This window comes from Heptranchias perlo, chromosome 12, assembly GCF_035084215.1.
Source record: "Heptranchias perlo isolate sHepPer1 chromosome 12, sHepPer1.hap1, whole genome shotgun sequence".
NCBI lineage: Eukaryota > Metazoa > Chordata > Chondrichthyes > Hexanchiformes > Hexanchidae > Heptranchias > Heptranchias perlo.
In genome coordinates, this window is record NC_090336.1 from 17,596,477 (window position 1) to 17,610,893 (window position 14,417).

General features: G+C 42.4%; 1 protein-coding gene across 3 annotated transcripts in view; it reads right to left on the reverse strand.

Moving 5' to 3' along the window:
- The window catches only part of ighmbp2 (immunoglobulin mu DNA binding protein 2), a 67,422-nt gene that overhangs the window by 29,899 nt on the left and 23,106 nt on the right, over nucleotides 1–14,417 (reverse strand). For all 3 annotated transcript variants that reach the window (XM_067993708.1, XM_067993710.1, XM_067993711.1), the window contains exons 2-6: nucleotides 8,163–8,241; nucleotides 5,358–5,527; nucleotides 4,412–4,607; nucleotides 3,779–3,879; nucleotides 3,262–3,425 (exon numbers count right to left, since the gene is read on the reverse strand). In XM_067993708.1, the coding sequence (XP_067849809.1) occupies nucleotides 3,262–3,425; nucleotides 3,779–3,879; nucleotides 4,412–4,607; nucleotides 5,358–5,527; nucleotides 8,163–8,233 (702 nt within the window). In that variant the 5' untranslated portion in view covers nucleotides 8,234–8,241. The remainder of the gene's footprint in view (nucleotides 1–3,261; nucleotides 3,426–3,778; nucleotides 3,880–4,411; nucleotides 4,608–5,357; nucleotides 5,528–8,162; nucleotides 8,242–14,417) is intronic.

The window sequence follows — 14,417 nt, forward strand, 5'->3', positions numbered from 1 at the left end:
CAACTCTTCTTTTAAAACCCTAGGATCCATCAGATTCAGGGGATTTGTTGGCTTTTAGTCCCATTAATTTCTCTAGTACTTTTCCTTTACTAATCTTAATTAAAGTTCCTCATTAGACCCTTGGTTCCTCAATATGTCTGTTATTTTTTTTGTGTCTTCTACTTTGAAGACAGATACAAAATATTTGTTTAACGTCTCTACCATTTCCTTATTCCCCTTTATAATCTCTCCTGCCTCCAAGAGACCCACTTTTACTTTTGCTAATCTCTTCCATTTTACATACTTGTAGAAGCTCTTATAACCTGTTTTTATATTTCTTGCTAGTTTACTCTCATTCAATTTTCTCCCTCTATTAATTTCTTTGCTGATTTCAGAAACCCTCCCTATCCTCAGGCTTACTACTCTTTGGCAACATTGTATGCCTCTTTTAATTTAATACTATCCTTCACTTCTCTAGTTAGCCACGGTTGGATCACTTTTCTCGTGGAGTTTTTATTGCTCAAGGGAATGTATATTTGTTGGGAATTATGAATCATTTGTTTAAATGTTCGCCATTGCTTATCTACCGTCATATCTTTTAATCTAATTTCTGAATCTACCTTAACCAACTTGCCCCTCATGCCTACGTAATTGGCCTTGTTTAAATTTAAGACCCTAGTTTCGGACTTAACTATATCACTCTCAAACTCAATATGAAATTCTATCATATTATGATCACTCTGCCCCAGAGGACCCTTAACTGTAAGATTACTAATTACCCCCATCTCATTACACAATACTAGATCTAAAATAGCCTATTCTCTAGTTGGTTCCTCAACATATTATTCTAGAAAACTGTCTCGAATGCATCCCATGAACTCGTCCTCCAAACTATTTTTGCCAATTTGGTTTGCTCAGTCTATATGAAGATTAACGTCTCCCATGATTATTGCATTAGAAATCACTAACTCTTAAGTTCCTAAAAATACAGTGTATTACACAAGGGCTATTTCCATGATCCCTTGTATGGGTCAGAGATAGGCCTATAACATAAGACTCTCTGATGCACACTCCTTGCCAGTGTGGCTACAACTGTGACATGCCCTATAATATCCATAAGGACAATTTTAATTCCTGCTGTAAAGTTGGAGAAATGCAGAAAACTATTGGTGAATTTCAATAAAATACTGCAATTGCAATCTTAATAAATTTTAGTACTGAATGACAACTGAAATTCCCATTAAAGCCTTTTTCTTTAAAATTAAAAATGTTCATAACCACGTTTCTCTTCTTCATTGGCCCTAAACCTCATGTGGGATTTTCTCATCAATCAGCAAAGTGGATAAAATAACCCAGACTGCTGATTCCACTGGCTCTTGAATCAGTCCCTTCCTCTTGTGAAATCCACTTCAGCTAAGAAAGCAAATAAATCAGACAGATTAATAATTCCACTGGGCTTTCCCTTTCAGTGACGTGCTTCAAAGCAGGAAGGCTGGTGAATGAGACACACACTGTTAATCCCATTGGCTTTCACCCTCATACATTCTTTCACGCAGGAAGGTGAATAAATATGGCAACTACTACTAATCTCATTAGCTCTGGTTTAGAAAGCAGCAAATCGGGCACAGGCACTAAATGTCAATCTCATTCCAAAACAATCTCCTTCAAATTGAGAGATGGACAAATGAGTCATCGCTGCTCTGCCAGCTGGGTTTCACTCTCAATCTACTTCATACAGAAAGGTGGACAAATGAGTCATCGCTGCTCTGCCAGCTGGGTTTCACTCTCAATCTACTTCATACAGAAAGGTGAACAAATGAGCCCAACTTCTCCCGCCTTTTGAGATCAACAAAAACTGTGTACCCAGTTCAAAAGTAGTGCCGCTCCATTTGCTATTTTTCTATGGCTGTCAGGAAGACGCTCTGCTGAAATGGTTTCATACTTTCACCTGACCAATGGCCTGCTACGCTTGTCAACTTATTATGGTAATCAAATGCAGTCAGTAATTGAAACTGTTAAAATGCAGTAAGTCGCCACAAAATAGTAACACCCAGATTCACTTAATGTCTTACGTAACAGGTTGGAATCATGCTAAACAAACATCACCTCAGCCAACTTCTTTTGATCACACTTTTCACTCTTTACTAATGTCAACTGCCTGGCGACTAAACCGAAGGCCAAAATAATGGCGAGATGAGGAGAATTTTTTTTTTTAAAAAAAACACAGCCAGTTGTCATAATCTGGAATGCACTGCCTGAACAGGTTGGTGGAAGCCGATTCAATTGTAACTTTCAAAAGGGAACTGTATACTTGAAAAGGAAAAATGCGCAGGGTTATTGGGAAAGGAAAGGGTAATGGGACTAATTGGATAGTTCTTTCAAAGAGCCGGCATGGGCACGATGGGCCAAATGGCTGCCTTGTGTGCTGTAAGATTCTATGAATACCTGACCAATTCATTTTGTTATCCCAACTGACACTGTTTTTTGTAGAACCGGATCAGAATGACCAAGTCCAACATGCACATAACCTGTGGTTGCCCCCATCCTTGCCCCTGCCTCTGTGTTCTTCAGTGTGTCTTGGCTGGTTCTGGTCAGTTCTATAAAAAGGGACTTCTGGCTGATTGTCCCAGTTCTAATGAAGAAATATATCTATTTCAAATGATGGAAATGCCTAGCGATTCAGCTTTCATCTCAAGATTTCCTGTATTTGTGACTCTCTTTTTAATCGATCTACGCCTTGTCATATTGGCTGGCTCAACAAGCACAATGCTTATTTAATTAGCATTTATTCATTAAAATTACTTTTCAGTTGTACTAACTGTTCAATACAGCCTGACATAATTAGCACCAGTTATGGAATCTAGGTCAGCATAAACATTATCCTGTCTGCATTTCTTTTTGATTTACCTTCATCTCTTTCAACCTTGGTGATGTCTGCACTAAAATCTCACAATCACAGTATTATTCAGCACAAAATGAGGCCATTCAGCCCATCGCATCTATATTGGTTCTTAGAGAGCTAACCACTTCCCTTTTAAAAACTATTTTATGCATTCTGCTTCCACCACCGTTTCTGGTAGGACCATCTCATGTCCCAACCATCTATGTAAAAAAAATTCTCCTAGCCACTCACTTCGTTCTTTTGTTGCTCTTCAATTTGATTCCTAAATAAAATTTTAAAGAACAAAATGAACATCAAAAGTACTTCAATACTAAATGGTCTATAGTCGCACTTCTGGCCCATGTACAATTCAAGTAAAATATTACCAATCACTGGCTCACCTTCAGGCCTTGTTTTACAGCTTGCAGAATTATTTCTACAACTGTAGTCGTCTTTCCAGTGCCAGGAGGCCCATGAATAATTGCAACTTCCTTCTGTGACAGGGCAAAATGTACTGCTTCCTTCTGAGAGTCATCCAGAGAAGGATTGAAGAGCTCCAGGCTTTCTGAAGGAAAACAAACCAGCAACCAACACTTATTAAGGAAACTAGTAGATAAATATATGATTAGAGTTCAACAGAAAGCATGAAAGCAGCTAAAACTGCCCTTTATTTCTGAAGATTGCAACATTTTCATCCTACGGGTAGATAAAAATGTAAAAAAAAATAAAAAATAAAATGAATTCTTAGTTTCAGTCTAGTCTATACATTTAAAACAAAACCGGTCACAGACGACAAAGTGAAAATATATCCTCTTTAGGTTCTCAATGCCCCAGTACTGTAAAGTTAAAATCGAATGAATTCTCCATTTTCAAATTATCAGGACAATGAATAAGTGATGTGCAAGAAATTGATCTTACTCAGATTTTGAGAGAGGGAACTTGGCTCAGAAGTGCCAAACAGGACGTCAATGAGATTAGAAGTAGGTCCGGCATGATATCGGCTCAAGGCCTTTAAAGCACTGAAAGAAGAAAAAAGAAATTGAGTGCGGCTTTGAAGCTAGAATTTTCTAAATGCAAGTCCGAAACATGAAATAAAAACATTAATTAAAATATCAGGTGCCTAACACTTTATGGGGTACTATGTGGATGCTTCATGGGAAATGGATGCACAAACTTCGTGTTAACATGTTTTACACTGTTACTGAAAACAGAAGAATACTGATCTGTTTCATCTACCAGCAGAAAATTCAGATCAGTGTATTAGTACGGTGACCTTCTGCAATCTAGACATACAGGTCTAAATGTATTCTCACAGCAGCAGTTATTAATTTCCATTCTACCAAGCCCTTATGCAGCATGAATAAAGTTTTGCCTTTCCTGGTATGCCAACTGAATCTAATGAGGACGAAGGGAGCAGTTTAAATGCAGCCTGGTATATATTGCTGATACATCTAACAGAAATCCAACTTTAATTATATATATTTTTTAAAACAACAAAGCACTCACCTCTTAAGGCTGAACACTGTGGAAAGTAAAATAAATAATGCTTACTTTTTCAGTCTATTGTAGGTGACATCATTAGCCAGCTTCAAAAGTTTATAGGCATTGTCACTGTCGAAGCCTAGCTGGTCACTGGATTCATCAAAGGCCACGGTGATGGATTTTTGGGTGATGCGTATCACAATGCCAGATGCAAGTTGGTCCAACGGGGCAGAGCCTTGGCCATCATAAAGGCCCACAATATCCCCTGAACAACAACAAAGAAAATGAATCCAATTTTCCCAAGGACATTCTGAATTTCACACTAAAGAAATGTTACACTACCGGGCACATTTATTAGGTGTTCTCCACTAGACTAAGAGAAACTTTATTACACAGTGGAAGACATTTCCTACCGCAAAAAAAACAAACATAATTTCAATTTACTCCACAGGTCCTACAGATGTTTTACAATTATCTGATCCAAGAAGATAGCACATCCTGGACATTAGACCTACAAAGTTTATAATCCCTTGTCGGGTACAGTGGTCGGATGCAGGTTCAATCTCCATTGTGCTGAGCCCCTGCTCTCAGCTGTAGAGGAAAAAAATTGAGTAGAGGTCAGGCATCTTCCTGTGGGAAAGGGAAAGGGAAAGGAAAAGGAAAAGATACGATTCTGTGGCATCTTGTTGACACGAACAACACTGCCGATTCCCTGTGCATACTGCAGTTTATTCAATCAAAACAGAGGAAGGCTTTTACAAGAAGTGCAAATTAATGCAGTTTGAAAAGAAATGACTGATGACTACAAACAACAAGATGCCAGCTGTAGGCCTGACTACTTAAGTTAATACGAAACCCTGAGAAACACGTAGAAAATCTGTATGCATGATGTTGGTAGTCTTGAAACCTTTGTAAGCACAGATGAATGAGACTGGAAATCAGTTATTGCAATGTTCTACATTATACACTTTTGTTGCAACAAATGTGACAGCATTAAAGAACAAATGAAACACACCGGGGCTAAAGTCATTGCTGGGCAGTGCTGCATTGGCCTCATACTTCCTAGGTTCGAAGCTAACAAGAAAGCGCCCATACAGTCCGGTTCTCTGGCTCGCCACCTGAAGCTTCAGCAGGCAGACACCTCGCCGCTGGAGTTCTTTCACAGAGATGTTTTCCCGCCAGGCTCTAAAAGCAACCACATGAAATTCCTCCGTAAAATAGTCAAGAACGGCTGACATTTATACAGCGTCTTTAACATAGTAAAACATCCCAAGGCTCTTCACAATAGTGTTATCAGACAAAATTTGACAGACATATTAGGACAGGTGACCAAAAGCTTGATCAAAGAGGTAGGTTTTAAGGAGTGTCTGAGAGGAGAGGAGATTTGGGGGGGGGGGGGAGGAAGGGGAGAAGAAGAGAGGAGATTGGGGGGGGGGGGGGGGAGGAAGGGGAGAAGAAGAGAGGAGATTTGGGGGGGGGGGAGGAAGGGGAGAAGAAGAGAGGAGATTTGGGGGGGGTGGGGAAGGAAGGGGAGAAGAAGAGAGGAGATTTGGGGGGGGTGGGGAAGGAAGGGGAGAAGAAGAGAGGAGATTTGGGGGGGGGAAGGAAGGGGAGAAGAAGAGAGGAGATTTGGGGGGGGGGAGGAAGGGGAGAAGAAGAGAGGAGATTTGGGGGGGGGGGGAAGGAAGGGGAGAAGAAGACAGGAGATTTGTTGGGGGGGGGAAGGAAGGGGAGAAGAAGACAGGAGATTTGGGGGGGGGAAGGAAGGGGAGAAGAGAGAGGAGATTTGAGGGGGGGGAAGGAAAGAGAAAAGAAGAGAGGAGATTTGGGGGGGGAAGGAAGGAGAAAAGAAGAGAGGAGATTTGGGGGGGGGGGAAGGAAGGAGAAGAACAGAGGAGATTTGGGGGGGGGGGAAGGAAGGAGAAGAACAGAGTAGATTTGGGGGGGGGAGGAAGGAAGGGGAGAAGAAGAGAAGAGATTTGGGGGGGGGGGAAGGAAGGGGAGAAGAAGAGAGGAAATTTGGGGGGGGGAAGGAAAGAGAAAAGAAGAGAGGAGATTTGGGGGGGGGGGGAGGAAGGAAGGGGAGAAGAAGAGAGGAGATTGGGGGGGGGGAGGAAGGAAGGGGAGAAGAGGAGGAGATTTGGGGGGGGGGAAGGAAGGGGAGAAGAAGAGAGGAGATTTGGGGGGGGGGGAGGAAGGGGAGAAGAAGAGAGGAGATTTGGGGGGGGGGGAAGGAAGGGGAGAAGAAGACAGGAGATTTGTGGGGGGGGGGGAAGGAAGGGGAGAAGAAGACAGGAGATTTGGGGGGGGGAAGGAAGGGGAGAAGAGAGAGGAGATTTGAGGGGGGGGAAGGAAAGAGAAAAGAAGAGAGGAGATTTGGGGGGGGAAGGAAGGAGAAAAGAAGAGAGGAGATTTGGGGGGGGGGGGAAGGAAGGAGAAGAACAGAGGAGATTTGGGGGGGGGGGGAAGGAAGGAGAAGAACAGAGTAGATTTGGGGGGGGGAGGAAGGAAGGGGAGAAGAAGAGAAGAGATTTGGGGGGGGGGGAAGGAAGGGGAGAAGAAGAGAGGAAATTTGGGGGGGGGGGAGGAAGGAAGGGGAGAAGAAGAGAGGAGATTGGGGGGGGGGGAGGAAGGAAGGGGAGAAGAAGAGAGGAGATTTGGGGGGGGGGGGAAGGGGAGAAGAAGAGAGGAGATTTGGGGGGGGGGGGGAGGGGAGAAGGAGAGAAGAAAGAGAGAGGAGAGGAGGGGGGAGAGGAAAGTGAGGAAATACCAGAACTTAGGTCCTAGACAGCTGAAGCCACTGCCGGCAATGGTGGGGCGATGAAAATTGGGGATGCGCAAGAGGCCAGAATTGGAGGAACGCAGAGATCTAGGGCTGGAGGGGATCACAGAGATAGGGAGGGGCGAGGCCATGGAGAGATTTGAACACAACGATGAGAATTTTTAATTCAAAGTGTTGCCGGACCGGGAGCCAATGTAGGTTAGTGAACACGAGGGCGATGGGTGAATGGGACTTGGTGCAAGTTAGGATATGGGTAGCAGCGTTTTGGATGAGCTGAAGTCACATTGTTACGTGCCTCTGTACAAATTACAGAACTTTGCTCAGAAGGAGCTCCACTCTAAACTGGCCCTCAGCTGTTTGAGGGTTGCAACTCCTGTTGCAATACAGATATTCAACCCAATTTCCGAGTGAATATGCAAGGATCTTTGTTGGTGTAAACCCCTGCTATCATCACTTGTGTGGATTATCTGCAGACTTTCTTTCCATTTCATATGCACATATATTTTAAGACTTCTGGAGTTCACAGGGTCCCATCTTTTCAATGGGTAACGTTCCTTCAAATAGCAGATCCATAGGAGACCACACTGCAAACTATTCATACTTCTATGCTTCGACAGACTAATACCCTCTGTTCCATATACATTTAACACCAAAAATCTGCTGGTAGGCTGTTTGAAAGCAGTGCCTTGACAGAGACAGATCGTCAATATGTATTATATCCATCAAACTGTGTACTGTTACTATTTAGAAATCTATTGCAAATCACAGATAAAGGGGCCAGAATCAATAGATAGTCTTCTACAGCTATCAGGCTCATAAATATTCAACAAAGCAGGTTGACTTGAATCAGAAATCTTTGGGTTGGGGCTTTGGGTTCCTGTAACAATTAAGTGGGAGGTATTGGCAAAACTAAACTGCTGGCCATAAATTGTTTATTTATCGGTTACATTTATAGATTGGAGCTGAGGGGCAGAGTAGCACATGCTTGAAATCCTTATACTAAAAAGGAGACGAAAGGGCAGGGCTGAGAAAGCATACCTGGTCTCTTCAATTTCAGCCGCTCTTTCTTCTTGTAGTAACTCGAAATTTTGAGACACAAAAGCCTCCATCGCTGGGCCTAGACGAGAAGCAAGTACAAGAAAATGGCAACGTCTCAAAACACAATTACAAATAGGACTTTGCTTCAAGTTACTTTTGGTGTGTGGAAAGCAAGGAGCTATTATTACAACAATTTGCATTTAGATAGAATCTGTAATGCAAAAATAAAACTTCCCAAAGTGCTTCACGAATGGAAACAAGATAGGGAAAGTGCACGGCAAGTCATGGAGGGAGAGATTAGGAGGTGTGAACGAAAGCCTGGATCAAAAGATGGGCTTTGAGAAAGTTTTTGAAAGAAGGGAGAAGTGGAGAGGTGAAGGAGTTTGGGGAGGGATTTCCAGACACCGGGACCAAGGCTCTGTCACCAATGGTGGGGTGAAGGGAGGGGGACATACAAAAAGCCAGAGTCCATGGACTAAAGGTGCAGATATATAAGGATGAAGGAGATAGCAGAGATGTGGAGATACAGCTATTCATTATATTAAAAAAAAATCACTCAGAATACGACTGCCTTGGTAAGTGTGAACCAAAGGAGACCAATAGGGGTTCAGCACACTGATCCTATACGAGAGGTTGGACGTAGGCAGGCGGAAAAACTGACTTCACACGGAAGTCCGAGCACACAGGGTTACTCTGTCCCAAGGAAACGTTACTGGTTTATCTGGGATACTCGATGCAACACGTTAATGTGCCCGCAACAAGGCAGTGTGTTAGCCAATGACAAAGTGACTACCTCAGGGAGAGGAGTTACTCCAGTTAACTAACAGTTCCCGAAGCAGAGACATCAGTCTGCAGTCATTGCAAAGGTTTGAGCGACTGTCACCGGGCAGACCTCACTAAGTCGGGCAGTTTGTCTGTAGGGAAAGACGTTTGCAACGTGATGACAGCCAAGCAATGCCCATATCCCGGGGCAATGTTCAACTGACGATCTCCCGTTCCTCACCTGACAAACAGGCAGCCGGCAGTTGAGAATGGGGGCACCTTGGACACTCCACTGATGCCCAAGGCCCACCTGTTCAACGTGGCAGTCAGCTTAAATATGCAAATCGGGGTCCTGCACTGGTTGTAGGACCCTAATTGCAGTTTTCAGGTGTCTACCCACTTGTACCAGGCGTTGAGCAGCCCAACCAGTGGTCCTTAAAGAGACCGCAGGAGACTGCTCAAAAAACGCCAAGTTAAATTTTGTGGGGCCAGGAAGAGCAGGAATGCTCCTCCTGAGCCCAAAAATAATTTCGACTGACTTCTGTTTCTCCATAGATGTTACCTGACCTTATTATTTCCAGCTTTTTCTGTTTTTGTTTCCAGGCAAGTGAAGCATGGATAAAAACTGTATCAGTGCACCAAAATTTTCAACTATATCAAATATACAACTGTATGTCTACTGAGTCATCATATTATGGATATATTAAGAGTGAGATTTATGATCAAAAAGAGAACATTAATATCCTGCACTCTGCCTGAATAACACTGTCCATTACACATTAATATCCTGTGCTCTGTATAAAATTAATATCCTGCACTCTGCCTTTTTAACACTGTCCATTACACATTAATATCCTGCGCTGTGTCTGCATAAGAACATAAGAACTAGGAGCAGGAATAGGCCATACAGACCCTCAAGCCTGCACCGCCATTCAATAAGATCGTGGCTGATCTTCAACCTTAACTCCACTTTCCCGCCCAAACCCAATATTCCTTGATTCCCTCGGGGTCAAAAAATCTATCCATCTCAGTCTTGAATATACTCAACAATTGACCATCCACAGCCCTCCGGGGTAGAGAATTCTAAATATTCACAATCCTCTGAGTGAAGAAATTCCTCCTCATCTCAATCCTAAATGTCCGACCCCATATCCTGAGACTATGTCCCCTAGTTCTAGTTCTTCAGCCAGCGGAAACAGCCTCTCAGAATCTTATATGTTTCAATGAGATCACCTCTCATTCTTCTAAACTCCAGAGAGTATAGGCCCATTCCACTCAATCTTTCCTCATAGGACAACCCTCACATCCCAGGAATTAATCTCGTGAACCTTCACTGCACCGCCTCCAAGGTAATTGTATCCTTCCTTAGATAAGAAGACCAAAACTGCACACAGTACTCCAGGTGTGGTCTCACCAAAGCCCTGTACAATTGCAGCAAGACTTCCTTACTCTTGTGCTCTAACCCCCTTGCAATAAAGGCCAACATACCATTTGCCTTCCTAATTGCTTGCTGTACCTGCAAATTAACTTTCTGTGTTTAATTTATAAGGACACCCAAGTCCCTCTGAACACCAACATTTAATAGTTTCTCTCCATTTAAAAAATATTTCAATTTTTCTATCAAAGTGAATATCACATTTCCCCACATTATACTCCATCTGCCACCTTCTTGCCCACTCACTTAACCTGTCTATACCTCTTTGCAGACTCTGTGTCCTCCTCACAGCCCACTTTCCCACCTAGCTTTGTATCGTCAGCAAACTTGGATACATTACACTCGGTTCCCTCATCCATCAATATAGATTGTAATTAACTGAGACCCAAGCACTGATCCCTGCAGGACCCCACTAGTTACAACCTGCCAACCTGAAAATGACCCATTTATTCCTACTCTGTTTTCTGTTTGTTAACCAATCCTCAATCCATGCTAATATATTACCCCCAATCCCATGAGCCCTAATCTTGTGTAACAACCTCTTGTGTGGCACCTTATCGAATGCCTTTTGAAAATCCAAATATACTACATCCACTGGTTCCCCATTATCTACCTTGCTAGTTACACCCTCAAAAAACTCTAATAGATTTGTCAAACACGATTTCCCTTTCATAAAACAGTGTTGCCTCTGTCTAATCATAGTAATAGGGCACTTAGAAAATCATACTATGTCCTTAATAATAGATTCTAGCATTTTCCCCACTGATGTCAGGCTAACTGGCCTGTAGTTCCCTGTTTTCTCTCACTTTCCTTTCTTGAATAGCGGGGTTATATTTGCTACCTTCCAATCCATGGGGACCATTCAAGAATCTCGGCAATTCTGGCAGATCAAAACCAATGCATCCACTATCTCCGTAGCCACCTCTTAAAACCCTAGGATGTAGGCCATCAGGTCCAGGGGATTTGCTGGCTTTCAGTCCCATTAATTTTTCTAAAACTTTTTCTTTACTAATCTTAATTAGTTTAAGTTTCTCACTCTCATTAGACCCTTGGTTCCCCACTATTTCCGGTAGTTTTTGTGTGTCTTCTATTGTGAAGGCATATACAAAATATTTGTTTAACGTCTCTGCCATTTTCTTATTCCCCATTATAACTTCTCCTGTCTCTGCCTCTAAAGGGATCCATGGTCACTTTCGCTAATCTCTTCCTTTTTACATACTTATAAAAATAGATTGTAAGAGCTTCTATATTTCTTGCTAGTTTACTCTCATATTCAATTTTCTCCTTCTTCATCAATTTCTTTGTTGATTTCTAAAACCCTCCCAATCCTCAGGCTTACTACTCTTTTTGGCAACATTGTATGCCTCTTAATCGAATACTATCCTTAACTTCTCTAGTTAGCCATGGTGGGATCACATTTCCCGTGGAATGTATACTCGTTGTGAATTATGAATTATGTCTTTAAATGTTCGCCATTGCTTATCTATCATCATATCTTTTAATCTAATTTCCCAATCTACCTTAGCCAACTCGCCCCTCATACCTAAATAATTGGCCTTGTTTAAATTTAACATTCTAGTTTCGGACTTAACTACATCACTCTCAAACTCAATATGAAATTCTATCATATTATAATCACTCTTCTCCAGAGAATCCTTTACTATAAGATGACTGATTATTCCTGTCTCATTACATAATACTAGATCTAAAATAGCCTGTTCCCTACTTGGTTCCTCGACATATTGTTCTAGAAAACCATCTCAGATGCATTCCATGAACTTGTCCTCCAAACTACTTTTGCGAATTTTGTATATGAAGATTAAAGTTCCCCATGATTATTGCATTACCCTTGTTAAATGCTCCTCTAATTTCCTGATTTATACTCAGTCCAACACTATAACTACAGTTAGGGGGCTGATAAATTATTCCCACCAGTGTGTTCAGCCCCTTGTTATTTCTTAGCTCCACCCATAATGATTCTATATCCTGATTTTCTAAGCTAAGATCCTTTCTCACTACTGTCTGTGTCTGATTCTTTATCAGGGCTAACCCCCTCCTTTTCCATTTTGTCTATCTTTTCTAAAAGTCAAGTACCCTGGAATATTTAGTTCCCAACCTTGGTCACCTTGCAATCACGTCTCAGTAATGGCCACTAGATCAAACCCATTTATCTATATTTGAGCCGTTAATTCATCTATCTTGTTACGAATGCTTTGTGCATTCAGATACAGTGCTTTTAATTTTAACTTTTTACTTTTTTCCCCCTGATGTGACCTTAGTTACTAATGCCCTATTACCTTTGACAAACTCTCTGGCCCTTCCTGACACTCTCTGCTTGTTTGTACCCAAATCGCTACTCTGCTCTACAGCCTTGACTTCTCTTTTTAGACTGATAAGAAGTTACCCTTACCTGAACCCTCCCCCCGCTCTTATTAGTTTAAAGCCATATCTACCACCCTAATTATTCGATTCGCCAGGACACTGGTGCCAGCCTGGTTTAAGTGGAGCCCATCGCAACGGAACAGCTCCCTCCTTCCCCAGTACTGTTGCCAGTGCCCCATGAATTGAAACCCCTGCTTCCCACACCACTCTTTCAGCCACGCATTTAACCATTTAATCTGTTTGTCCCGATGCCAATTTGCATGTGGCTCGGGTAGTAAGCCAGGGATTATTACCTTTGAGGTTCTGCTTTTTAATTTGGTCCCCAGCTCCTCAAACTTCCTCAGCAGAACCTCATTCCTAGTTCTATCTACGTCATTGGCTCCTATGTGGACCACGACAATGGGATCCTCCCCCTCATGCTCCAAGTTCTTTTCCAGCCACAAGGAGATATCCTAACCCTGGCACCAGGCAGGCAACACAGCCTTCGGGACTCCCGATCGCGACTGCAGAGAACAGTATCTATCCCCCTGACCACTACCACATTCCTTTTTACTCCCCCCACTTGAATGGCCTCCTGTACCACGGTGCCATGGTCAGTTTGCCCATCCTCCCTGCAGTTTTTGATCTCATACATACAGGTAGCAAGTATAACACTGTCCATTACACCTTACTATCCCGCGCTCTCCCTGCAGAGCGCTGTCCATTACACATTAATATCCTGCGCTCCTTCCTATTAATATAGGAGCAGGAGTAGGCCATTTAGTCCCTCGAGCCTGTTCTGCCATTCAATCAGATCATGGCTGATCTGTGACCTAACTCCATATACCCGCCTTAACCAAAGGTGTTAAGGGATATGGGGCTAACAAAAATCTACCAACCTCAGATTTAAAATTAACAATTGAGCTAGCATCAACTGTTTTGGAAGAGAGTTCCAAACTTCTACCACCCTTTGTGTGTAGAAGTGTTTCCTAACTTCACTCCTGAAAGTCCTGGCTCTAATTTTTAGGTCATGTCCCCTAGTCCTAGACTCCCCAACCAGCGGAAATAGTTTCTCTCTATTTATCCTATCAGTTCCCCTTAATAGCCTCACTCTCTCCATTACAACACCATCAATTACACATTAATATCCTGCTCCCTCTGTATAACACTATCCGTTACACAGTAATATCCTGCTCTCTCTGTATAACATTGTCCATTACACAGTAATATCCTGCACTCTGCCCATATAACACTGTCCATTACACAGTAATATCCTGCACTCTGCCCATATAACACTGTCCATTACATACTAATATTCTGCACTCTTTTCATATAACACTATCCGTTACACATTCATATCCTTCACCCCTCCTGTATAACACTGTCCATTACACAGTAACAGACCGGGTACGGTATCATAGTGGTTATGTTACTGGACCAGTAATCCAGAGGCCTGGACTAATAATCCGGAGTCATGAGTTCAAATCCCGCCACGGCAGCTGGGGAATTTAAATTCAATTAATTTTTAAAAATTCAATTAATTAAATAAAATCTGGAATTAAAATACTAGTATCAGTAATGGTGGCCATGAAACTACCGCATTGTTGAAAAAACCCGTCTGGTTCAATAATGTCCTTTAGGGAAGGAAACCTGCCGTCCTTACCCGGTCTGGCCTATATGTGACTTCTTAATTGCCC